General features: G+C 32.8%; 8 protein-coding genes and 2 non-coding genes across 11 annotated transcripts; 7 read left to right on the top strand and 3 right to left on the bottom strand.

Annotated features, from left to right (window-relative positions):
* Positions 1–50: 50 nt before the first annotated feature.
* On the top strand, positions 51–2,074 carry LOC126678466 (SKP1-like protein 1A). The gene is made up of 2 exons (XM_050373363.2): positions 51–425; positions 1,716–2,074. The coding sequence occupies exons 1-2, from the start codon at positions 123–125 to the stop codon at positions 1,887–1,889; spliced, it is 477 nt and encodes a 158-aa protein (XP_050229320.1). The 5' UTR covers positions 51–122; the 3' UTR covers positions 1,890–2,074.
* A 518-nt stretch (positions 2,075–2,592) lies between these two features.
* On the bottom strand, positions 2,593–4,775 carry LOC126678100 (pentatricopeptide repeat-containing protein At3g51320-like). Its single transcript, XM_050372973.2, has one exon. The coding sequence runs from the start codon at positions 4,595–4,597 to the stop codon at positions 2,882–2,884; it is 1,716 nt and encodes a 571-aa protein (XP_050228930.1). The 5' UTR covers positions 4,598–4,775; the 3' UTR covers positions 2,593–2,881.
* A 462-nt stretch (positions 4,776–5,237) lies between these two features.
* LOC126678102 (uncharacterized) lies at positions 5,238–6,983 on the top strand. Of its 2 annotated transcripts, XM_050372976.2 has the most exons (4): positions 5,238–5,407; positions 5,485–5,539; positions 5,630–5,744; positions 6,483–6,983. In XM_050372976.2, the coding sequence occupies exons 1-3, from the start codon at positions 5,307–5,309 to the stop codon at positions 5,735–5,737; spliced, it is 264 nt and encodes an 87-aa protein (XP_050228933.1). In that variant the 5' UTR covers positions 5,238–5,306; the 3' UTR covers positions 5,738–5,744; positions 6,483–6,983. The 2 variants fall into 2 exon arrangements, with proteins under 2 accessions (XP_050228933.1, XP_050228932.1); XM_050372975.2 differs by lacking the exon at positions 6,483–6,983 and having other exon boundaries at positions 5,239–5,407; positions 5,630–5,966.
* LOC126678101 (E3 ubiquitin-protein ligase RHA2A-like) lies at positions 6,667–8,103 on the top strand. Its single transcript, XM_050372974.2, has 2 exons — positions 6,667–6,758; positions 7,099–8,103. The coding sequence occupies exon 2, from the start codon at positions 7,327–7,329 to the stop codon at positions 7,735–7,737; it is 411 nt and encodes a 136-aa protein (XP_050228931.1). The 5' UTR covers positions 6,667–6,758; positions 7,099–7,326; the 3' UTR covers positions 7,738–8,103.
* On the bottom strand, positions 7,894–7,965 carry TRNAE-UUC (transfer RNA glutamic acid (anticodon UUC)). The gene has a single exon. It is a non-coding gene; the product is annotated as a tRNA-Glu (tRNA).
* A 3,497-nt stretch (positions 8,104–11,600) lies between the features above and the next one.
* LOC126678910 (E3 ubiquitin-protein ligase RHA2A-like) lies at positions 11,601–12,127 on the top strand. The gene has a single exon (XM_050373826.2). The coding sequence runs from the start codon at positions 11,659–11,661 to the stop codon at positions 12,073–12,075; it is 417 nt and encodes a 138-aa protein (XP_050229783.1). The 5' UTR covers positions 11,601–11,658; the 3' UTR covers positions 12,076–12,127.
* A 120-nt stretch (positions 12,128–12,247) lies between these two features.
* On the bottom strand, positions 12,248–12,319 carry TRNAE-UUC (transfer RNA glutamic acid (anticodon UUC)). Its single transcript has one exon. It is a non-coding gene; the product is annotated as a tRNA-Glu (tRNA).
* Positions 12,320–13,590: 1,271 nt separating this feature from the next.
* Positions 13,591–15,909, top strand: LOC126676787 (F-box protein CPR1-like). Its single transcript, XM_050371068.2, has 3 exons — positions 13,591–14,833; positions 14,978–15,055; positions 15,673–15,909. Exons 1-2 carry the CDS (start codon positions 13,665–13,667, stop codon positions 15,015–15,017), a joined length of 1,209 nt encoding a protein of 402 aa, XP_050227025.1. The 5' UTR covers positions 13,591–13,664; the 3' UTR covers positions 15,018–15,055; positions 15,673–15,909.
* A 2,764-nt stretch (positions 15,910–18,673) lies between these two features.
* On the top strand, positions 18,674–21,031 carry LOC130015383 (F-box protein CPR1-like). Its single transcript, XM_056105382.1, has 3 exons — positions 18,674–20,008; positions 20,149–20,215; positions 20,784–21,031. Exons 1-2 carry the CDS (start codon positions 18,834–18,836, stop codon positions 20,186–20,188), a joined length of 1,215 nt encoding a protein of 404 aa, XP_055961357.1. The 5' UTR covers positions 18,674–18,833; the 3' UTR covers positions 20,189–20,215; positions 20,784–21,031.
* A 1,416-nt stretch (positions 21,032–22,447) lies between these two features.
* LOC130015422 (uncharacterized) lies at positions 22,448–23,195 on the top strand. Its single transcript, XM_056105528.1, has 3 exons — positions 22,448–22,752; positions 22,870–22,952; positions 23,041–23,195. Exons 1-3 carry the CDS (start codon positions 22,448–22,450, stop codon positions 23,193–23,195), a joined length of 543 nt encoding a protein of 180 aa, XP_055961503.1.
* The last annotated feature ends 786 nt before the right edge of the window (positions 23,196–23,981 follow it).

The raw sequence follows: 23,981 nt of genomic DNA, 5'->3' as shown, positions 1-23,981 counted from the left end.
CCCACATATTCCCTATAAATTAACCCCTGATTTCCCATTATAAATACTGCCGACTCGCCTCTCACCTTTTCGCCATAAAAGAATTCCTGTTTTTTAATCGAGAGAAAAGAAAAGCCGAAACGATGTCGTCTGGGAAGAAGATAACTCTGAAGAGCAGCGACGGAGAGCCGTTTGAGGTGGATGAAGTGGTGGCGTTGGAGTCGCAAACGATTAAGCATATGATTGAAGACGACTGCGCCGGCTCTGGTATTCCGTTACCTAACGTCAACAGCAAGATCTTGGCGAAGGTGATCGAGTACTGCAAGAAGCACGTTGAAACCCCTAAATCTGAGGGTAGTAATAATACTAGTGCTGATGATGATGTCAAGGCTTGGGATGCTGATTTTGTCAAAGTTGATCAGGCTACTCTCTTTGATCTTATTCTGGTATATTTTTTTCTTTTTTCTTTCTCTTATAACGTTTGTTTTTCGTTTTTTTGTATGTTAGGGTTAGGGTTAGAGATTTTTATGTGATTGGTTTTTAATTTGGTTTTTGAAAAATTAGGGTTTGTTTTAGGGTTTTGGTTTTCATGCATGTGCTGTAACTTGATGCGGTTTGGATTATGAGAATGACAGGTCTGGTATGTAACTATTGTGTTGATTGATGTAGCGCCCTGTTTGCTGAGATTGGGGATTTAGGTTTTGCACTTGAATAAATAGAATTATCTTTTATTGTTTTTTTGCTTTAGGAGTTTATGAATTTGCTTGTTGTGAATTGAGTTCTTGCAGTTAGAAGAATGAGAGGTGTATTAACATTGCATTATTATTGTGTTTGATTATGGATATCAAGCTTTTCTGTTAGGTAAACTTTTCATGGACTAGTAGTTATTTATATGACATTACTCATTAATTAGTCTAGAGTTTAGTTTCGTATCCAGTGTGTGAATTTACATGTTTCTTAAGTTCATTATTGGACTTGAGTTTTGTTTTTCCATGATTTAAGCATAATGTGGTTTTGGATAATGTTGTGTTTTTTCTTCTATAGTCAGTTGTGCTTTTAATGTACTGTGATTATTTCTTAACCTTATGCAGAGTGGCCTGTAATTGTCTTTTGAAATTGCATATTAGGGTAAATTTTGGAGTGTGTGAGTCGGTTGTTGTGTTGTGGGTATTGTTTGCCCAGTATTTAGATCAAGGGTCTTTAAAATGGCTTAGGTTTCTAGAATTGGTCCATCATAAGATGATGGAACTTGCTACAATTAAACTTTTTACACTAAGTCAAACATTCATGGAAGTTATGATAAAGTTTAAGATTCTTGGATGAATCTTTTTGTGAGTTGTTATCGAGTAAGTATAACGTCAAGATTGTTACTCTCACAAAAACAACTTCAGAAACCTAAACTAATTATTACTGTAAAAGCTTAAGGATGTCTTGTTTCCAAATTAGTTATCGAGGGTCAACTTTTTTATTACTTTTTAGCTTTTTTGTTGGCAGTCTTATTCATTTAGATGGTAAAACAAAGTAGAGGTAAGGCATTTCTTTTGTATTCATTTAGGCACACAATGGCTAGATACGGATTTCTAAGATAGTGGGATAAGCAAATGAAATGAACTAAAATTTACTGTTCAATTTTCATTGATTTACTTTGGTTTAATGATTGTAATCTGAAGTGAACTAAAGTTTTCAATTTGAACTATTTCTTTGTACAAGTAAATGACCGGGGTTTGTTATTGCAGGCTGCGAACTATCTGAACATAAAGGGACTACTGGACTTGACATGCCAGACTGTAGCAGACATGATCAAAGGAAAGACTCCTGAGGAGATCCGGAAAACATTCAACATCAAGAATGACTTCACCCCTGAGGAGGAGGAAGAGGTTCGTCGTGAGAACCAGTGGGCATTTGAATGAACTACTTGAAGATGGAGTGATGGGGCTGATTAGTGAATCTTTCTTTTGGTTAATGTAGATGCAACATTAGACTTGAGCCTCGGTTTTAATTATTACTTATTTCTGACTTATTTTGCGCTTATGATGTAAATAATACCTTGGTTTTGTGGTTAATCGTTTTATCTTAATTTATGTCATTTGCATCATATTCTAGGGTTTACTGAAATCTACAGATAATTCTTTTAGATAATGTCTCGCTGCTGACAATGATTGTGCTCACGATTGAGTATAATGGCATTGGTACATATAAAAATAAAGGCCTGAAAAGTTTTACAAATAACTAATCACTTGGTATCAGGATTGCTATTTTTTTCCTTATATTTTAAATTTTTAAATTTATTTGACAGATACATTAGAGAACTGTTAAAATTACTAGTGTATATTTTTATTTTCCCTTGATAATTATGTATTATAGATAACCTTAAAATTACGGGTTAATGATATGTTTCCCTTACATGTTAAAAAATATTGGTTTTCCGACCATGATTTACGAGGCTGCAGTTATATGAACTCAAGTGTAAATGATAAATAGAGCTCTGTTAAAATATCATAATTTTGTCATTTAAGAGCTCAGCGGTGATGGTAAAACCACTTGATGCAGGAAACATAGTTTACTCACTGAACTTGCATGACTCATAAATGAATTTGTTAACATGATCCAGTCTTTGATAATTTAATCCTTATTGTATTTCACCAATTGAGATAGTGGTTGAACTACACTTGGTTAAAAATCTTCCTACAAAATTCTTCTTGCTTCACAAGCATTTCTATGAACTTCTAAAATAACCAGCCTATCACTATCCATATAAATAAACTACAAAATTTCAATTTAGATCATTCCCCATTACCAAATTGGGCAGCTGCTTATTAGGGAAAGCCCTCGCGATTATCATCATCTTCTTCATTCTTCCCCTGCAATAGGTTCTAGACGAGCAAATTACATACTTCCACTTTCAGCAACTTTCACCTATCATCATGTTGATATCATTTATCCCTTCTTGCCAAAGATGTCCCACTCTGTAATCGTGAACAATTTCCTTCAGGTCCATGAGATTACAACTCGGTGTTTTTCCGAGCTTTTTTTCTTTCACCAACCCCCTTACCTTGGTAACATCATTCCATTTACCTGCCACAGCATAGATATTCACCAACAACTGGTAGTGTGCAAAATTCTGAGGATCTGCATCAATGAGCGACTTTGCAATTCTTTCCCCTAAAGTAGTATCCGCCTGGAAACGACATAAGCTCAGCAAATGAGCCCAGGCCAAGGATTCTGATGAAGTGTTCTCATCATTCTTTGGCATGTTTCTTACTATGTTCTCTGCCTCTTGAATATGCCCAACACCTGCATAAAGATTAGCCATGCACCAATGATGTGCAAAATTCGGCTTTAGACTATACGTATCCTTCATTTCGCTGAAAAATTTCATACCCTCTGTCAACAATCCTGCTCTAGCACAAGCGCATAAAACGCCTATGTATGTTACATCATCTGGAACGATAGTTTCTCCCTTTCCAGATGATTCTACCATATCCTTAAATAAATTAAGTCCGTCTTCTGGATTTCCATGAATGCAATGACCCAAAATCATTGCATTCCAACAAATCAAATTCCTATAAGTTGTCCTATCGAAAATTATCCGCGCGACTTCCACTTTCTGACATCTATTATACATATTTATCAAAGATGTTAAAAGCTTTATATTCAAATTCATGGCCATCCTGATAATAAACCCATGAACAGAACGCCCTTCTTTTAACCTAGCCGACTTGCAGCAAGCAGTAAGCACACTTACCATAGTCGCATCATTCCCTCGCAAACCACAATTCACCATTTCCCTAAACAACATCAATGAACACCCAGGATTATTAACCTTCAAGTACCCAGAAATCAAAATATTCCAAGAGACAACAGTTTTCTCAAGCATCATTCTAAAAATATCGTGAGCAATACCCACTTCACCGAGTTGAGCATACGCATTAACAATCGAATTCCAAGACACTGAATCCCTCTGCGACATTTCATCGAACACCTTCCTAGCAAACTCAACATCCCCACAACAGCCATAGAAATGAATCAACGAGTTCTGCACTGGCAAAATACACTCAACCCCATTCTTCAAAGCTTGTCCGTGGCACTTCTTCCCGGATCGAACACTCGTCATTTTAGCACAAGCAGCAAAGAGTGAAACAAAAGAATAACTATTAGGAAGCAACCCATTTTTAAGCATCTCAAAATAAAAATCCACAGCTTGATAAGGTTTTGAGCTGAGTGAACAAGCTTTAAGGACGTAATTGACACAAAAAGTATCAGGAGAATCAATATGATTAAAGATCAAAAAAGTGTAATTCATATAACCAAGTTCTGAATAAAATTTCAAGAGCCTGGCAGCCCAGAAAGGAAAAAGTCCAGAAGTGATCAACTTCGATTGAATTTGAAACAGATGGTTTAAGTTCCGACATGATTTGAGAAACTCAATGCTTGGGTGGTAAATAAAAATGGGTTTCAATTTTTCAACAATGGAAGGTCTAGAAGAAGATGAGGATGATGAGAAAAATTGTTGGTTTTTTGTTGGATTGGAGGTGATTGAAAATGAAGGGCAGTGGTGATTTGTAGTGAAAATGGTGTTGATTAACCTGATTCGAATAAGCATTGAAATTCTTGCCATTCATTTGGGAGTTTGATTTGATCTAAAGTGGGTTGCGCCATTAAAACATACTATTTGATGTCTGTGTTGTATTTGGGTTATTTTGATTTCAAATTGAGGATGGCAGGAATTAAAGAGAAATTGAAAATTATCTGCCTTCTCCTAGGAGACGATGAAGGTTTAGAAGAAGGAAGGTTAATTATAAAATGGCTCCTACACATTTCTATTTATTCACTTGAGTTCCTACTGTTTTGAATTTAGCAATTTTAACATTTAATTTAATATTCGTTTGTGCACTTGTATTATTTAGAATTAGTTTACAAATTGGCAACCAGGTTCTAATTAAGGGTCTAATTGTCAAAATCAGGAGGTTTTATTGTTTATTTTTTAAGACTTTGAAGGCATATTTGAACTTTTTTGAACGTTAAAAGCTAATTTGATCCCGGAACTAAACCTTAAAAGCATAAATGAACCTTTTCCTTTTTACAATATACAAAATGTTTGTTCTCCTTCAAAAATTAATTTTTTGTTCAAATAGTACATGGACTAAATAATTCATTTTAAATTAGTAGGGACCCAAAAAGCATAATGCATAAACCTCAGCTGTTTTTACTGTCAATTTCCTGCGAGCGAAACGACATCCTTAAAAACTGCGCGTTTTCAATTGTCACTCGTAGCAAAAAGGTAGGAAAACGAAAAATTTGCAGAAGTCCAAATCAGAGAAACAAAAATGGTGAGATTGAGCAGAACACTATTGCAAGAAGCAGGGAATAGAATGAACACTATTCTCTCTGAATTTCTCGTCTGCCCACTTTCCAAGCAACCCTTGAGGTAATTCGTTATCGGGTCTCAATCCTTTAATTTTATTGTCAATTTTGCTTAGAATTGTAAAATTTTATTGGATACAGACATTGTCAAGAAACAAATTCTCTTATCAGCGATTCTCTCGGTGTCTCTTATCCTGTAAGTAGTAACAGAATTTCTGCTGACATTTTTCATAACAACTATAGAATTGGGTTTCAAATGTGTTTCATGGAGTTTCTTTAATTGTAGATAAAGAATGGGATCCCTTGTTTGGTCCCAATGGATGGCAAGATTCTTGAAACTGAACAAGATTCTGTTACTGCTGCTGCTGATTCATCTGTGAAAAACAAGGATTAACTATGAGGTAGTTCAATTTATTGAAATGTTTTGTGACACTGAAATTCTTTTATTTGGTTTACTGTAATGCTAAAATTGTAAGGTATCAGCAGTCCGACAATAGCGAGTTTAGAGTCATTGTCTACCTTAATGTTTTGGACAAATTAGTTGAAATGTTCTAATTTTGATGCTTCCGAATGCAGTAAGGTGCTTCTGCATGCATTATATGAAATTTATATTTGTTACTTCATTTAATTTAGAAGTATTAATTGTATTAAAGTAGATCAACTTGATGATATCATTTTTAATGTAATTGTGTTTGGTTCGGGGTGGTTGGTTATTGGCGATGATTGGTTATGGGGGCCTGTTGCTTAGATCTGTATGTTTAGTTGTTGAGGTTAACTTGACATTACTTTAGAAGCTAGGTTTTTCTACATACTCTGCATTGAAAACTAAATCTGCTGAATTAGTAAACGTACTCACTATAAATATTTTAGTAGTTAAACTTGAATTAAATTAAATTAAATTAAGAAACAAAATTAATTAAAACTTAAGTTTAAGTAAGCATGAGTTAATTGTAAAGTTATGTTAAATGAAAGTTACTAAGTTTAAGTTTATTAATGTACCCTTGAGCTTCTTTTTCTTTCTTTTTTGTGTGAGTATATTATTTTGGGGCCTACACCCAACAAAATGTTATCATGTTTAGAGTTTATTCATCTATTGATGTCTCAAGGAACTTATAACTGTTAATTTATGTCTCCATTAGATTATGCTTTAGGAGATTTGTATTTCAAGCTTCTTCAGAGAATGGCAAAGAGAAAAGATTAATACAGCCTATCAATCCCTTTTCCAAGCAGAGTTTCTGCTTTTCATTTTGATATAAGCACTGGTGCTTATTAGATCAAAGCCTGTATCTTAACAGGCGTTGATCGCCATTCCAGTCCTTATTAATTCAGAATTGGATCATAAAATGCTTCTCTAGGAATCGGAAGCAAGCAGACTCAAAGGTGGCTATAACTTGCGAACTTACATATGCAGCTTGGTAAGTAAATTGTCATGCTGTGGAAATTGCCAAGGGGACATGAAATCAAAATATTAGGAGAGTATAATTTCTTTTTTTAAATATCGGGATTTTGATCTAACCTTAGGGGTGATAGTACTTATTTCTTAAGTTTATGAACACTAGATATGCAAGTAAAAAGCATAACCTTCTAATGGTGAAAGCCTCTATTGTCGAAAAAAAATCGATATTTCTTTAGTTTTGTTAGATTCTATGAATGTAGGTTCTCTCGTAAGACTATCATTACTACAACAAATCATCTATGAGTCAAACATAGAAAAGATAGCTTTATAAGTTATTGATTGCAGACTACGACTTGCAGACAACTTGCTGATTGAAGATAGAAGCTGGAGATGAGCTACTAAGTTGAGTTTAGTAAGTATTTTACAAATAATACCATTAAAAAAAGGTCATGAGTAACTCTCTTGTTTAGGTACAACCGTTTTTTGGTTGGAAACTCATATCTGTTTCTATATATCTATCAACTCTTCCAAACTTCTTCCTCTCTTATTAAGGATGTAATTCGGATGCTAATCCGTCATTAAACCATATGGTCTTAAACAAGTTAGCCTCCATTTTTAACTTCATCGCTCCAACAAGGCAGCTAAGAGTTAAAGATGTGACATCTTATCAAGCAAATGCATTAGATATTTCGGAGAATGCAAAAGATGGCGAGCTTACATCTCCGGGAGAATCAAGCTCCATTGAGGCTCTTGAGGTTGAAAGCGAATTTTGTTGTGTTTGCTTGTCAAGATTGAAGGGAGGTGAGAACGTGCGTGTTCTCTTTTGCAAGCACAAATTTCATAAAGTCTGCATCGATAGATGGTTTAAAGCGTGTCGGAAAACTTGTCCGATATGCCGGTTCACAATAGGGGAGGAGGAAGGATCGTACAAGAGAGAAGAGCAGCTTACGGAAGAGATGGTGATATGGTTTTCTTCTTTTCATGTAGCTGGATTCTAATAGGAATGTTGATAAAATTTTGGGTGAAATAATAAGAAACTTTACATGAAAAGTAGAAGCAGACAAGGTGAATTATAAAAACATAATTTGCACTCTTAGAAGAAGCACAAACAAAAATGAATGAATTGATTTGTTGAGCAATACAGAAACAAAAAGTTCCGATGCCGGGAATCGAACCCGGGTCTCCTGGGTGAAAGCCAGATATCCTAACCGCTGGACGACATCGGAATTATGCATGAACATGTGAATACCATTCATCTCACCTAGCCTGTTCAGAATTTGAAAGCCATCTATTTGTTTCGTATTTCTTTTTCAAACTGTATTTTTGTTAGATTGAATTAAATATTATTTATATTAATTTGCAAACTGATTTAATTCATTGATATAAAAAATTTAACATACATAATATTTTTAAAATGATTATAAATATAAAAAAGTTTAACTCAAAGAATATTTATATTTTAAAATTTTAATTAAGTGTAACAGGATTTAAAAAATAATAAAATCAATTAGAGTTAATCTTTCAAACTTGAAAAAAAGACGCGTATTCGCATTAAAATTCTTTCAAATTGATTGAATATGACCTATTTTATTAAATCAATCCACACTTTTCGCTATAAAATTAATGGTGTAAATTAATTTAATATATTTTAACTTTTTTTAACGGGAGTTACTTACTTTGTAATGAAGAATGTTGATTGATTAAATTTTAAGACACAGGTGAGTTGGTAAGACGTTTTTCTGACTTAAGTGATGTCGCAGGTTTGAATCGTACTCATACATGTAGAGTCTGCGTTCCGCAAGGGACGTACACTAATCGATTGGGAATTATGAGATTGGTTCATAAAATTTTATGAACCATGTATCTAAAAGAAATACAAATTAAAAAATCTTGGTCTGATATATTTTATATGAGTTCAAACCAATTATTTCTTACTACTGTAAATCCAAATATACATAAATATTATGAATCGAGTCATGTGGGATTCGCCAACCAAAAAGGACCTCGTGACTCACTGAAAAATAATAAGTCGAAAAACTATGTTTAAGTTAAGAAAAAACGAGTAAAATTAATCCACTTAAAAAAAATCCATGAGGATTCGTCCAAAAAAGCAAAAGGCAGAATCCCATCCAAACATTAATGTTCAATGATAAAATCTGAATCAAACTACAATAATAAATAATAAAGGAGATTTTATAAGACACCAACCTTTAACAAAAAGGAAAAATATATTCCTATCCAAGATCATATTGATCCTAATGAAGAAGTACAACCCTATTTAGAAAACTCATTTCTAAATAGACTTATATGGCAAATAAGAATTTTTCTTTCTACTTGAATTCGTATGCTAAGTAGAAATTTTTTTCTTCTATTTGGACTCTATAAGGTATTTCCTCACTAAATTTTTTTTAGATAAACCGAGTATACCACGTTATCCGTAGATTAGCCACTTATAATATAACACCTCATTAAAATGATAGTAATATTATAATATCACCATTAATATTTGAATACATTTAGTGTGCAATTATTACGATATTACCATCATTTTAATAAGGTGTTGTATTATGAGTGACTTTCTACGGATAACGTGGTAAACTCGGTATACCTAAGAATTTTTCTTCATCAATACTATTATATAATATATTTGAAGTATGCCTAAACACATAACTAACTTACAACTATTTTATAATTACTTTACAAGCTCTTAAACTATTTGTAAAATCTAAACTGACTTTACTATGGAGGTGCTTATTGGACAAAACGTCTTATCATCGTTCTAACCGCTGTTTTGCAGCTTAAACTTATTAGGAAGACATACTCCTTTTTTTATTAACAAAAATCGTCTTATTGAATTTTATATATAGGATAAAAACTCGATTGTTTTAGCATAGTTGATTTAAGATGATTTTATTAATTACTCCCTCAAACTCAATAGAATTGCCCACTTTTTTTTGTTGTTCTAATTTTTTTTACTCATTTCTAGTAACACAAATATTTTTAAAATCATATTTTGGATATTACTCTTATTTATCTTTTAAATTAGGACTAATGTCCTAAAAAATCTCATCTTTTACCCCTTTTCAATTTCATTCATGCGTTGTAAAATCACCAAGTATATCCAAATCCACACCTTTAAATTTCAATTGCACCCTCAATTGTCAATTTGAGACGATTTTTTAGTTAATTCTGGGATGAAATCATCTAAAAACACTAAATCTCAAGGTAGAATTATACTTTTTCTGCTTGAAAAAATTCAAATAGGTCCTTCATCTTAAAATATAATTTAATTTTTTAATTAATTTAGAATCTTAATTAATTTAATTTAATTTAAATAATTTTTTTAAATATATCATTAATAACTTAAATTTTATTAAACAAACCATCGTCTCTCCAGCCGAAAGCCGAAACAGATCTATTTCTCGCCTTTCTCCATGAAGACGAACTCAATATTTCATGGAGAAAAACGAACTTGGTTTATTTGTATAAATAAAAAATTATTGTTAATTTTTTAAATTTTGGGAAATAAGAGTTTTTTGTTTTAATTATAACATCATGAGCCATTTAGAATATATCTCAAAGTATGAAGTATTTATTTGAATTTTTTGAATAAAAAAAATGTCAATTTGATGCTTAAAGGTGCATTTGAAATTAAAAATGTGATTTTGATACAATTGTCGATTTTACAACATTGGGATAAAATTAAAAAGTGACTAAAAGGTCGAGGTTTTTCTTGGACAACAAGCCTTCAAATTAGTATGTAATGTAAGGTACTCATTCAAATAATATTAAGTCTATTAGACATACATTTCAAAATATTAATATTAGGAGCATTTCTCATTTCAGTAGAAATTTCTGTACTAGAAACAATTGTTCAACCGTTTTCTTGCTCAATTTCCTGCAGGCGAAACGACATCCTTAAAATCTATGCGTTTCAATTGTCACTCGCAACAAATGAAAGTTACTAAATTTAAGTTCTTAAGGTGGAAGTTGATAAACTCATGTACGTTCATATTAAAGACTATTATATATACCTATGTAACAAACAAAGCATATCACTATCACATCATATCATATCAAGTGAAGTGAAGAGAAAAAGAATTTAATGTACACTTGAGATATCTCACAGTACAACTTAAAAAATAGCAGAGCGATTAAAGATTATACAATTACAGTCCATCAATTTCGTTTTGATCAGGCGGAGATTTTCTGCTTTTCATTTTGATATAGACACTGGTGCTTGCATGTGCATCCTGTATCTAAACAGGCGTTGATCGCCATTTCAGTCCTTATTTATTCAGAATTAGATCATAAAATGATCATCTAGGATAAAGCAAGCAGATTCAAAGGTGACTATAACTTACAAACTTACATGAGCAGCTTGGTTAGTAAATTACCATGTTTTGGAGACTGCCAAGGGGAAATGAAATTAAAATATTAGGAGAAAATAATTTCCTTTTTTAGATAGGGATTTTGATCTAACCTTAGGGTGATGGTAATTATCTCTTAAGTTTATGAACACTAGACATGCAAGTAGACAAATATCGGTAATTATTTAGTTCCGTTAGATTCTATGTATGTCGATTCTCTCGTAAGATTATTATTACTATAACAAAATCTATTAGTCAAACATAGAAAAGATAGCTTTATAAGTAATTGATCGCAGACTACGACTTGCAGACAAACTGCTGATTGAAGATAGAAGCTGGAGTTGAGCTACTAATTAAGTTGAATTTAGTTAGTATTTTACTAATAATTAATACCATTAAAAAAAGGTCATGAGTAACTCTCTTGTTTAGGTACAACCGTTTTTTGGTTGGAAACACAAATCTGTTTCTCTATATCTATCAACTATTCCAAATTACTGAACCCTCTCTTATTAAGGACGTAATTAGAATGCTAATCCGTCACTAAACCAAATGGTTTTGAACAAATTAGCCTCCATCATTTACAACCTCATCGCTCCGACGAGACAGCTAATAATGATTAAAAACGTGACATCTTATCAAGCAAATGTGTTAGATGTTTCGGAGATTGCAAAAGATGGCGGGTTTACATCTCCGGGAGGATCAAGCTCCGGTGGGGCTCTTGAGGTTGAAAGCGAATTTTGTTGCGTTTGCTTGTCAAGATTGAAGGGAGGTGAGAAGGTGCGTGTTCTCTTTTGCGAGCACAAGTTTCATAAAGTCTGCATTGATAGTTGGTTTAAAGTGTGTCGGAAAACTTGTCCGATATGCCGGTTCGCAACGGGGGAGGATGAAGGATCGTACAAGAGAGAAGAGCAGCTTACGGAAGAGATGGTGATATGGTTTTCTTCTTTTCATGTAGCTGGATTCTAATAGGAATGTTGATAAAATTTTGGGTGAAATAATAAGAAACTTTACATGACAAGTAGAAGCAGAAGTGTAAAAGCATAAATTTGCATTCTTAAACGAAACACAAACCAAATGAAATTGTTTTGTTGAAAAGAAAATAAAATAAAGATAATGTTCTAGTACAAAAATTAAAAAGTTCCGATGCCGGGAATCGAACCCGGGTCTCCTGGGTGAAAGCCAGATATCCTAACCGCTGGACGACATCGGAATTGTGTTTTAAAGTTTGAATATAAAATAGGTAATTCACAATATGAGAACCATAGATTCGTGGCCAAATTAACTTTATTTTTTATTTGTATGGCCAAATTAACTTTTAAAAAGGCATGAGCAAAGAAGTAATCAATAATTGAGCAAAGGATCAAATCGACCCCTCAACTTGGCACAAAATTAAATTTATTTAGTTTTAATTAAATTTAATTAGTGTTGAATAGGGCTTAATTAGTATTAAAATTAGGATTAATTAAATTTAATAATTATAATTAGTAAATCACACTCTCTGGGATCTTTTTAATACGAATTTGCAAATTTCAGGGTTTTTTATGCGAAAAGGCAAGTTATGGATTAGTTTGTACCAAAAATGGTGAGATTGACTAATTTGATATTTTGTACTAAGTGGAAGGGCGAATTGACCCTTTTTTCATTAATAATTAGAAGTAACTTTAGGGTAATAGACTTAAGTAGCAATTTGCCCCCTCAACTTATAAACAATGGACAATTTATACATAAATTAATTTTGTGGACAAATTAATTATAAATTTGCATATTATGAGCAATTAACCCCATTTAAAAAAATTAGCTTAAACTTTTATGGGGTAAATTGTCAGTTTAGGGACAAATAATTTATAAGTTTAGGGGGAAATTGTCAAAATAGAGCTAATTGCTCATAATATGGAAATTCTGATTAATTTGCTCACAAAGTTAATTTATATATTAATCGCCCTTTGCTTATAAGTTGAGGGGAAAAATTGCTAGTTAAGTCCAGGATAATATACTACTTTGCCATTTCTTATAAAAAAGAAAAAGTCATAGCCTTTATTTTTTTTTTATAAAAGCTTAATCACAAAAAAAACCCCACCTTTTAGCCCCTTTTCAAATGCACCCTGATATTGCAATTTTGTCCGTTGCACCCTAATTCGCATCTTTGGTTTTCAATTTCACCCTCAAGTATTAAATTGATCTCTTTTCCATTTGAAAAAATTAAAATAAGTCATTCATTTTTAATTTTTTGTGTGGAAAGAGTTCAAACGAGTACTTTATAAGGGTTTTTATGAATTTGTTTCGAGTGAAAAAGAGTCCAATTTGATTTTGAGGGTGGAATTGAAATCTAAAGGTGCGAATTAGGATGCAGCTGATAAAATTGCAACATCAGAGTGTAGCTGAAAAAGGGCTAAAAGGTAAGGGTTTTTTTGGTGATTAAGACTTTTATAAAATACTAAGAAAGCAACAAAAGACAAATTTTATTTGACCGTACAGGTTAGGGTTTAGCGCTCAATGTACTCTTACTGTATATAAATACTCGGTTCCGGGGTTTTCCAACGAAACCTACAGTAACAATGTCCGATCAAATTTTACCTGAAATTGTGTCCAACATTTTAAGCCGGTGCGACGTAGCAACAATTGGTCGCTGCAGATGCATTTCCAAACAATGGTATGCCGTAATCGAGAGTACCCATTTCATGAAACTACAGGTAGACTACGCCACCAACACCATATCTGCTGCCGTGTTCTTCAAGGACCTGTTCGACGAAACCCTCTTTCAAGCACCCATGCGCAATCTGGATATGCGCTCTGTGCCAATTATTTCTCAGGTTAAGCCATTTTCCTTAGTTGGGTCTTGCAATGGTTTGCTTTTGTTACATAAGAATCAAACCCCAGACTTTTGCATTCTGAACTCTCTTACTAAGAAACATGTCTACCTTCCACATTTACTTCCTTCTTCTCTTGTCGGGACTGATCGTAATAATGATGCTTGTGTTAATGCCTTAGGATATGGTTTTGGTTATGACAGTGTTAATGATGACTATAAGGTTGTTAGGATTGTGCAAGAGCTTGATCCTGCTAAAACGGGTTTCTTAAGAACTGAGATGACTGTCACTAGTGTTAAAAACAGAGTAATCAAACTTCATGAAATGCCTTACTTTATGGAGCCATTGGCTAATGGTTTGTTTGTTGCTGGGGTTCTGCATTGGCTAATGGGTAAATATAATCATGAGAAAATGCATTTAATTGTGGGTTATGATCTTGCCACAAATGAAATCCGAGAGCTGCCACTGCCTGATTTAAAGGGTGAACGTAAGGATCTTAAGTTTGAGGGTAGTACCACAATTGGCTGTAGAGTTGGTTTGGGTCTATTAAGAACATGGTTATCCATATCTACTAACTATGGAAATGGTATGTCTGTTGGTTTTTGGGCTATGAAAGAATATGGCATTAAGGAATCTTGGACTAAGCTATTTTCATTCTCCCTTGCTCACATGTCATGTGATTTGGTTAGGCCTTTGGGTTTATCGGAAAATGACAACCTAGTTTTTCTTGAGTTGGATAGGAAACGACTTATCTTGTATGACAGAAAGGCAAAAGATGTCACAAGTTTAATGCACAAAGCTCAAGGAGAAGCCATGGTTTGTTTCAGAAGCATTGCTCCCCTTCCATCTGCTAAAAATGGACAAACGGATGAAAAACATCAATCTTCTCAAGATCAGAAGTCAAAGAGGAAGAAGAGGTAAAAAAATTTATAATGATTGCAGATATTCAGCTGTTACTCTTAATATCTGTTTGCTGCATGTAACGTGATATGTAGAAATAAAGTATTTGGGAGATGGAACTTTAATGGCTGAATTATGTTGTTGTTCGATTTTTTGTTTAGGGATAATTTCCTGTCAAAAGGTTTCAAGCTTAAACTATAGTGCAAGAAAGCTATATCAGGGTCATGGATGGTAAAGAGGTAATGGGAATCTTTTCCTTAACCATTCTTCTGATTGCAGTATATTTTTCGTAAGCTATGTTCAGACACCGCGATTCATATTTATTGTTGTTAATTCTTGATTTCCTTTGACTACATTCTTTATTTGATTAATTTATAGTAGGTAGAAATATGGTTTGTGATAGAGATTCTTATACTTCTAGCCTATTTCTTTTGTGGTAACTCTCTCGACTTTCAGTTTACCTCATAGGTTTAAAAACCTTAGCTGCTCTGTATTTTGTTTTAGTTTTACATAATGTCATGCGTGGTGAGGATGATGTATGAACTTGAAGGCAAAAGTGCTATTAGCATAAGCTATTTACTATTCTCTATGCACCATTCTTACTAGTTTTTTTAGTTAGTGGTTTATTTTTTTGTTTTCAAGATATACTGGTTTTCGTTTCCTTTCCTAGCTTGTTCTCTAGATAACTCCTTCCATTGGACAGGTTATGACTGACTGGTTTTGTAGATGAGCTCTTATATTGATGTAGGCATGTAGCTATGTACAAGTTCCAATCCATAATGCAGTCATAATTCTTTGTGTGATTCTTGACACTGTTATGATCTTTCTTTAATTTTGGCTCATTTGTTTGTCTCAGGATTTCCACTTGTGTGATGAGGATTCTATGGTGGAACTAAAGAAATTAGGACAACTTTTTGTTTTGTGCAGGACACATATATACTACTATATGTTATATTGCTAAAAGGCTTTAATGAGATTTCAGAATAGTGATGCTGTAGGATATGGTAAGATTGAGCAATCTGAACTTATAAGTTTTTTACGTACCAACTTACTTATTAGCATATGTTAATCTCTAGTCCTCATTCTCTTATCATCCCACATAGCCTGTCATTTTATATGTTTTTGATTGGTGATTTGTAGCTGTTATAGTATCGTTGCGACTGTGAATGTGAGGTTATTGACTGTTTAGTTGTTTTTAGGGTGTGCAAAATCTAAAATAAACCAAACCAAATAACCGAATCAAATAGATAAATTCAGTTTGGTTCAATTTGACATTATGAACAAATTTCAATCTGTGGTTGGGTTCAGTTTTGAAATAAAGAGTTTCAGATTCGTTTTAGCACAGCTGACAAAAGAAATCAAATCGACACAACTAACACAGTTTGAAAAATGTCAAGTCCTTGTACTTTTGGTTTGGTTTGATTTTGAAAAATTCAAAATTTTAGTCCAGTTTGGTTCTAGTAATGCTGATTATTGGTAATGCCGGTGTGGTTTTTGTGTCCTTGACCTGATTGATTCATTTTAATTGGTAAAAAATTGGCATTATAGTATGTTTTTTGTGTTAAGATCTGAAAGCTATTAATCCTTTTAAAAAACTAGACAATTTATTTGATGTGTAGTTGGAAATTGTGTTGCTTGTATGGCAAGTTTTGTCACAGTGAATTATCTAAGGCTAAATCCATAATTAGGTTCCTTAACTATGTGCGTTTTGATTAACTGGTCCATAAAATTTCATTTTTGCTCCTTTGGATCCTTCAATTAAGGAAAAATGTTATTTTAAGTCTCTCGTTCGATGTCCTTCAGGAGCGTGATTACATGCTCCAAAATTTGTAAATGATAAAGGTTAAACATTTTGTAGGTTCCGGGACAATATATTACTAGTACATATGTTTATCTGGTTCATATTGTAAAAATAGATTTTTTAACAAAATAAAGTTAATATGTTAATTTTACATATGGAGTAAAAAGTAATAATTCTTTTTTATATAAATATATTCCTTTTAATTAAGAATTTATTAGTGAGTTCAGTTATATATCGGAGTACTATACGTGAATATGGACTATTCGTAAATTATTTAGAAATAATTCAAAAATATTTAAATAAGTTTAAACGAGTTTTTTTATGTGTGGTAATTTATTTTTATTCAATATTTTTTAATTTAGATATATGCTTATTCTAATTTGTGGAATTCCATATATTAAAAATGTTAAATATATTAGACACAATAATTTTTTATAATAATTATTCTTTACTGTATTGAATTCTAATTTATTTGAGTCTAATTAGATAGTTTGGATTTCTTTCGAGCTTGAACTCAAATTTAACTTTATGTTTATTAATTTTGACCCTTGTTGATTATTGTTTTAGATTAAAATCTTTTCAAGTTAATTGAACATTCAATATTCTCACTCTTTATTATAAAATAAATGTATAGATTAATTAAATATAATTTAAACTCTTTAAATATAAACCATTTCTAAAACGTATTATGTTCAATCAATGTAATTGAATTGTTTTTCTATCCTTTTTGTTTAAAAACGGTAGGATACATTTAGAAATAATCATTAATTCTCCCCAAATATATATTAGGTCATATAATTACTAGTTCCCCTATAATTTTAAAAAAGTCAATTGTTTATTTCATAATTTTTATTGAATTAACTACTACCTCTTATGTTAGTTGTTAGATTTATTTTTCTTTCAAAAAAGTTCATAAAATTATCAAAAAATTCAAATTATTTTTTAAAATAATTTCAAATTACTATTTTTTTTAATTTGGGGAGGGGGGAGTGCTTGTGGGAGAAAGCGAACTCACGACCTAACAGTTTGCTACTCAGCGTTTATACCATTTGAATCATAGCTCATTGTTATAAAGATTTTAATTTGTTAAAATAAGATTAAAGATAATTTTTTAATCAAAATAAATTTAAAAATATTAATAAAGTAAAATATATTAAATTCATTAAAGAATTTAGAATTTAATACTCCCTCCGTCCCGTAAAGATAGAAAAAGTAGCTACTTTTTTTGTCCCACAAAGATAGAAAAAGTAGTGTTAGTTAGCTATAAAATTATTAAAATACCCTTTTATCAACATTAATTGATTTAAAGTTTCAATGTATGCTTTTTATGCATCTAAAATTTTATTGGCTAATATTTATATAGTGGCTTTGGGTTGTGTGAATCACTAATTTATTATGATTTACTTCAAGAAATTAAACGGACAATTTAGAAAAATTATCACAAATTACCTATAATTAACTACTTTATTAATTCTTGTGAAAGAACTACTTTTTCTATCTTTACGAGACGGAGGGAGTATATTTTATTTAGTCTATAGAATAAAGTTTGTATGATTCAAAATCAAATCATATAAAAAAATTAAATTGTACATTATAGAATTTATAAATAGAATAGAAAGAAAACACATTATTCTAATTCATTTTTTTTAAATGAATTTAATTCTAAATTTTTATTAAATATATTCTAAAATAATTATATAAATATTTTATTGTTCATCAAATTATGATAAATAAATTATATAAATTCATTTATACGAATTTTCAATTTTCTTTTTATAAAAATATAATTTTATGAACCAAATAAATTTTTTAAGAGCGAAGGAATCAAATCAATAACTACGATATCAGATCAGAGAAAGTTCTTACCTAAACCCGGTATAAAAAATTCATGAATTCATCTGAGGTATTAAAAAATGGAAAAAGACAAGAAAATAATGAGACGAGAGAAAATTGTATTTGATTTTCTAACATGTCATTGGATAGATACATGAAAAATTCATGAATTGGGTTTAGGTAAGAATTTTCCATCAGGATAATACATTTATTAGTATTTTAGTTTGCCATTTCCCATTAGAAAGAAGTAATGGCCTTTCATATTTTACAAAATGGAAAGCAAAACATATATGATTTGACCGTACAGGTTAGGGTTTAGCGCTCAATAGACTCTTACTATATATACTCACTTCTGAGTTTTACCAACGAAACCTACAGTAACAATGTCCGACCAAATTTTGCCTGAAATTGTATCCAACATTTTAAGCCGATGCGACGTCGCAACAATTGGTCGCTGCAAATGCATTTCCAAGCAATGGCGTGGCATAATCGATAGTACCCATTTTATGAAACTACAGTTAGACTACGCCTCCAACATCAACTCTGCTGCCGTGTTCTTCAAGGACCTGTTCGACGAAACCCTGTTTCAAGCACCCATGCGCAATCTGGATATGCGCTCTGTGCAAACTATTTCTCAGGTTAAGCCATTTTCCTTGGTTGGGTCTTGCAATGGTTTGCTTTTGTTACATAAGAATCAAACCCAAGATTTTTGCATTATGAACCCTCTTACTAAGAAACATGTCTACCTTCCATATTTACTTCCTTCTTCTTTTCTGGGGACTGGTCGTAATAATGATGCCTGTGGTAATGCCTTAGGATATGGTTTTGGGTATGACTGTGTTAATGATGACTATAAGGTTGTTAGGTTTGTGCAAGAGCTTGATCATGCTAAAACGGGTTTCTTAAGAACTGAGATGACTGTCACTTGTGTTAAGAAAAGAGCAACCATACTTGATCAAATACCTTACTTTATGAACCCATCGGCTAATGGTTTTTTTGCTGGTGGTACTCTGCATTGGCTAATGGCTAAATATAATCATGACAATGTGCATCTAATTGTGGGTTATGATCTTGCCACAAATAAAATCCGAGAGCTGCCACTGCCCGATTTAAAGGGTGAACGTAAGGATCTTAAGTTTGAGGGTAGTACCACAATTGGCTGTAGAGTTGGTTTGGGTCTATTACGAACATGGTTATCCATATCTACTAACTATGGAAACGGTATGACTGTTGGTTTATGGGCTATGAAAGAATATGGTGTTGAGGAGTCCTGGACGAAGCTATTTTCGTTTTCCCTTGCTCGCATGTCATGTGGATTGGTTAGGCCTTTGGGTTTATCAGAAAATGACAACATAGTTTTACTTGAATTGGATTGGAAACGACTTGTCTGGTACGACCGAAAGGCAAAAGATGTTACAAATCTAGTGCACAAGGCTCTAGGAGGAGCTATGGTTTGTTTCAGAACTATCGCTCCCCTTCCATCTGCTGAAAATGGACCAACGGACGAAAAAAATCAATTTTCTCAAGATCAGAACAGGCCAACAAGGAAGAAGAAGAGGTAATAATATATTATGATTGTAGAATTCAGCTTTTATTCTTAAATTGTGTTTACTGCATGCGATGTGATATGTAGAAATAAAGCATCCGAAGATGGAACATAAATGGCTGAACTATATCCTTGTTCCTTTTTTTGTTTAGGGATGAGTTCTTGTCAAAAGGTTTCAAGCTTAAACTATAGTGTATTAAGGTCATGGATGGTAAACAGGTAAGGGGATCTTATCCTTAACCATTCTGATTGCAGTATGTTGTCCGTAAGCTGTGCTCACGCTCTTTCAATTTTATTGTTGTTAATTTTTGATTTTCTTTGACTACATTCTTCATTTGATTAACTTATAGTAGGTAGAAATATGGTAATTGTAGTGATAGAGAGCCTTATACATCTAGTGTAATGCTTTTGAGGTAATTCTCTTGATTTTCAGTTTACCTCGCGAGCATTATCTTTTTCCACCTCGCTCTGGTTTTAAACCTTAGCTGTTCTGTTTTTGTTTCACATAATGCCAGGCGTGGTGAGGATGACGCATGGACTTGAAGGCAGAAGTAAATTTGTATTATTAGCATAAGCTATTACTAGTTTCTATGCATCATTCTCACTAGTTTTTAAATTCCTTGGTGTTTTTTTTCCTTCAAGATATACTGGTTTTCATTTCCTTTCCTAGCTCTCTAGAAAACTCCTTGCATTGGACAGGTTATGATTAAGATGAGCTCTTATATTGATGTAGCTTGCTTGACACCATTATGACCTTTCTTTAATTTTGGACATTTGTTTGTCTCAGGGTTTCCACTTGTGAGATGAGACTATTGATGCTGGAACAGAAGAAATTAGGACAACTTTTGTTTTGTGAGGGCTAAGAAAGTGGCATGAGATTTCGGAATAGTGATCCTTATTTAAGACTGTTAGACATGGTAAGATTTAGCAATCTGAACTTTTAGGCTATTTACTAACCAACTTACTTATTATTATATGTTAATTATTAGACATTATTCTCTTCTACCCGTCAATTTATATGTTTTTGATTGGTGACCTGCTTTTGTTATGATATCGTGTGCGAGGTTATTGATTGTTTAGTTTCTTTAGGGGGTGCAAAAACTAAACCAAACTGAGTAATCGAATCAAATAGACAAATTCAGTTTGGCTCGGTTTGACATCATAAAAAGAAATCATTTTTTGCGGTTGGATTCAGTTTGATCCGGTTTGGCAAATTATGTTGCTTGTACGTATGGCAAGTTTGTCTAACAATGCTATCGAAAGTAAATGATAGTTCGAGGATTGAGAGTTTACTACATGTCTAGCTATGCATTTGTGTTTTGATGATTATCTAAGATGTACATATTAGTTCGGGTTTTTTGAGCATAGAAGTGCTTGGATGGTTGGTGGTCCTGTCGAACTTTTGCAACAATGAATTTCCAAATTGGCATTATGAGAAATGATGTTTCCCTCTTGAATCCAAGTCTATACCATTTGATATAGGCGCCCCAGTGACTAGGGTGTATATCTCGTACCGAAATTGTGTATATTAACTGAATCCTTTTAGAGTTGGTCTTGCTGGGTATTCAGGCGAATCTCTTTTCAGTCTTCAATCATGGCGGCTGGCGAGTCAAGTCTAGTGGACTCGAATATTGATATCATTCGGCTTTCGCCTTAAATGAGTCAAACCACAACCATAAATATTATGATATTAATATGATAATGTGAAGATGCCTAATAACAGAGTAAGATCATAATTTTTTAAATACCAAGGGTAAAAATATAAATCTGGAAAAAACGTGAGGTATTTTCTGTAATTTTTCCGTGTTGAGTTAAAAAAATACAAATATTTTTATTTTTTAAATAAATACATACACTTCCCATTATCTAACCGGGGTTGTTAAACTTTGAAAGTTTTATTTTTACATTCTCCTAAAGAGGACCCTACTCTTTACGGATGGACAGCAATATCAAAAAAATAAAAGATTTATTGTCTTTTTTGTGTGGACGAGTTGTTAGTCTTTTCTATAAAAGATTTTTTTTAAGTTGTGAATGTATCTAATATCATGATTGTAGTTTTTAATTTCAAAATTTAGTTTGCGGATGATAAAACGTTTGATTGACGACTAGACTTTATTGGCGAGGCAGTTAGATAACTTATTTTTTTATTAATGTAAGTAAATTTACAAATTAAATATCATATTATTTGTTCTATATGAGGTCATCAAATTTGTTTTTCAATTTTTTCCATATTTTTTATAAAATATACTTGTTTATTCATTTTAATGAAATTTGATCGATTAAAAAAATAAAATTAGTGGAAATAAGGGTGGTGATAGTAGGTTATGATAAGGAGAAAGAATAAAGACAATTTAGTCAACTTACTAAATAGTGGAGTGCTAAAATAAACCGGATCGCTACTGCTACTTTATATAATCAGTTCTGGGTTTCACCTCAAGACATACAGTAAGAATGTCCGACCAAATTTTGCCTGAAATTGTATCCAACATTTTAAGCCGATGCGACGTAGCAACAATTGGTCGCTGCAAATGCATCTCCAAGCAATGGCGTGGCATAATCGAGAGTACCCATTTCATGAAACTACAGTTAGACTACGCCACCAACACCAACTCTGCTGCGGCCGTGTTCTTCTTCAAGGAGCTGTTCGACGAAACCCTCTTTCAAACACCCATGTCCAATCTGGATATGCGCTCTGTGCCAACTATTTCTCAGGTTAGGCCATTTTCCTTAATTGGGTCTTGCAATGGTTTGCTTTTGTTAAATAAGAATCAAAACCAAAGACTTTTGCATTCTGAACCCTATTACTAACAGACATGCTTACCTTCCAAATTTATTTCCTTATCCTTTTGGCTGGTCTGATGTTGCTGTCTTAGGATATATGGTTTGGGGTACGACAGCCTTAATGATGACTATAAGGTTGTTAGGATTGCACACAAGTGTGTTCCTGGTCGAACGGGTTTTTTTAAGCACTGAGATTACCATCGGTTGTGTTAAAAAGGGAGCAATCATATATGATAAACTGCCTTACTTTATGGAAATATCAGCTAATGGTTTGTTCGTTGGTGGAGTTCTGCATTGGCTAATGGCTAAATATAATCATGGCAAAATGTTGTTAATTTTGGGTTATGATGTTGGGACAGATGAAATCAGAGAGTTGCCACTACCTGATTTGAAGGATGAACTTAAGGAATTTAAGTAGTTGGTTTGGGTCTATTAGGGACATGGTTATCCATATCTACTAACTATGGAAGTGGTATGGCTGTTGGTTTTTGGGCTATGAAAGATTATGGCATTCAGGAGTCCTGGACTAAGCTCTTTTCATTTTCCCTTGCTCACATGTCATGTGAATGGGTTAGGCCCTTGGGTTTATCGGAAAATGACAACCTAGTTTTACTTGAATTGGATATGGCACGACTTATCTGGTACGACAGAAAGGCAAAAGATGTTAAAAATCTAGTGGACACTAGCAGAAGCTATGGTTTGTTTTAGAACCATCGCTCCCCTTCCATCTGCTGAAAATGGACAAACGGATGAAACAAATCAATTTTCTCAAGATCACGAAAGGTCAACAAGGAAGAAGAGGTAAAAATACATTATAATTGCAAATATTCAGCTTTTATTCTTAATTTCTGTTCACTGCATGTAATGTGATATGTCATGTGTGGAAATAAAGCATTTGAGCCTAAAGGCATTAGAGAATAGTAGCATGTTTAACTTAAAAATGGAAGGCTTTGAGTTAATATTTGTGCTGACTCGGAGCCTTGATTGCATCTGGACGATGGAACTTTAATGGCTGAACTATGTCTTTGATCCATTTTTTGTTTAGGGATGATTTTCTGTCAAAAGGCTTCAAGAAAGTTATAACATGATTTTCTGTCAAGAAAGCTATAACATGGTCATGGATGGTAAACAGGTAATGGGAATCTTATTCTGTACCATTCTGATTGCTGTACTTGTTTGTAAGCTGTGCTCACACATTGTGATT

The sequence above is a fragment of the Mercurialis annua genome, linkage group LG4, assembly GCF_937616625.2.
Source record: "Mercurialis annua linkage group LG4, ddMerAnnu1.2, whole genome shotgun sequence".
NCBI classification, from domain to species: Eukaryota; Viridiplantae; Streptophyta; class Magnoliopsida; order Malpighiales; family Euphorbiaceae; genus Mercurialis; species Mercurialis annua.
Note: the sequence above shows the minus strand (reverse complement) of the source record. Positions and strands in the feature narration are given on the sequence as shown.

Bases quoted from the DNA above. Each gene is read 5' to 3' on its own strand.
- LOC126678102 (XM_050372976.2), top strand. From the start codon at position 5,307: ATGGTGAGATTGAGCAGAACACTATTGCAAGAAGCAGGGAATAGAATG. The intron at 5,408-5,484 runs GTAATTCGTTAT...TATTGGATACAG, and splicing joins CTTTCCAAGCAACCCTTGAG to ACATTGTCAAGAAACAAATT. The intron at 5,540-5,629 runs GTAAGTAGTAAC...CTTTAATTGTAG, and splicing joins CTCTCGGTGTCTCTTATCCT to ATAAAGAATGGGATCCCTTG.
- LOC126678100 (XM_050372973.2), bottom strand. From the start codon at position 4,597: ATGGCAAGAATTTCAATGCTTATTCGAATCAGGTTAATCAACACCATT.
- LOC126676787 (XM_050371068.2), top strand. From the start codon at position 13,665: ATGTCCGATCAAATTTTACCTGAAATTGTGTCCAACATTTTAAGCCGG. The intron at 14,834-14,977 runs GTAAAAAAATTT...TTTTTTGTTTAG, and splicing joins AAGTCAAAGAGGAAGAAGAG to GGATAATTTCCTGTCAAAAG.
- LOC126678101 (XM_050372974.2), top strand. From the start codon at position 7,327: ATGGTCTTAAACAAGTTAGCCTCCATTTTTAACTTCATCGCTCCAACA.
- LOC126678910 (XM_050373826.2), top strand. From the start codon at position 11,659: ATGGTTTTGAACAAATTAGCCTCCATCATTTACAACCTCATCGCTCCG.
- LOC130015422 (XM_056105528.1), top strand. From the start codon at position 22,448: ATGTCCGACCAAATTTTGCCTGAAATTGTATCCAACATTTTAAGCCGA. The intron at 22,753-22,869 runs GTTAAATAAGAA...TTGCTGTCTTAG, and splicing joins TCTTGCAATGGTTTGCTTTT to GATATATGGTTTGGGGTACG. The intron at 22,953-23,040 runs GTTTTTTTAAGC...TGGAAATATCAG, and splicing joins GTGTGTTCCTGGTCGAACGG to CTAATGGTTTGTTCGTTGGT.
- LOC130015383 (XM_056105382.1), top strand. From the start codon at position 18,834: ATGTCCGACCAAATTTTGCCTGAAATTGTATCCAACATTTTAAGCCGA. The intron at 20,009-20,148 runs GTAATAATATAT...TTTTTTGTTTAG, and splicing joins CCAACAAGGAAGAAGAAGAG to GGATGAGTTCTTGTCAAAAG.
- LOC126678466 (XM_050373363.2), top strand. From the start codon at position 123: ATGTCGTCTGGGAAGAAGATAACTCTGAAGAGCAGCGACGGAGAGCCG. The intron at 426-1,715 runs GTATATTTTTTT...TTGTTATTGCAG, and splicing joins CTCTCTTTGATCTTATTCTG to GCTGCGAACTATCTGAACAT.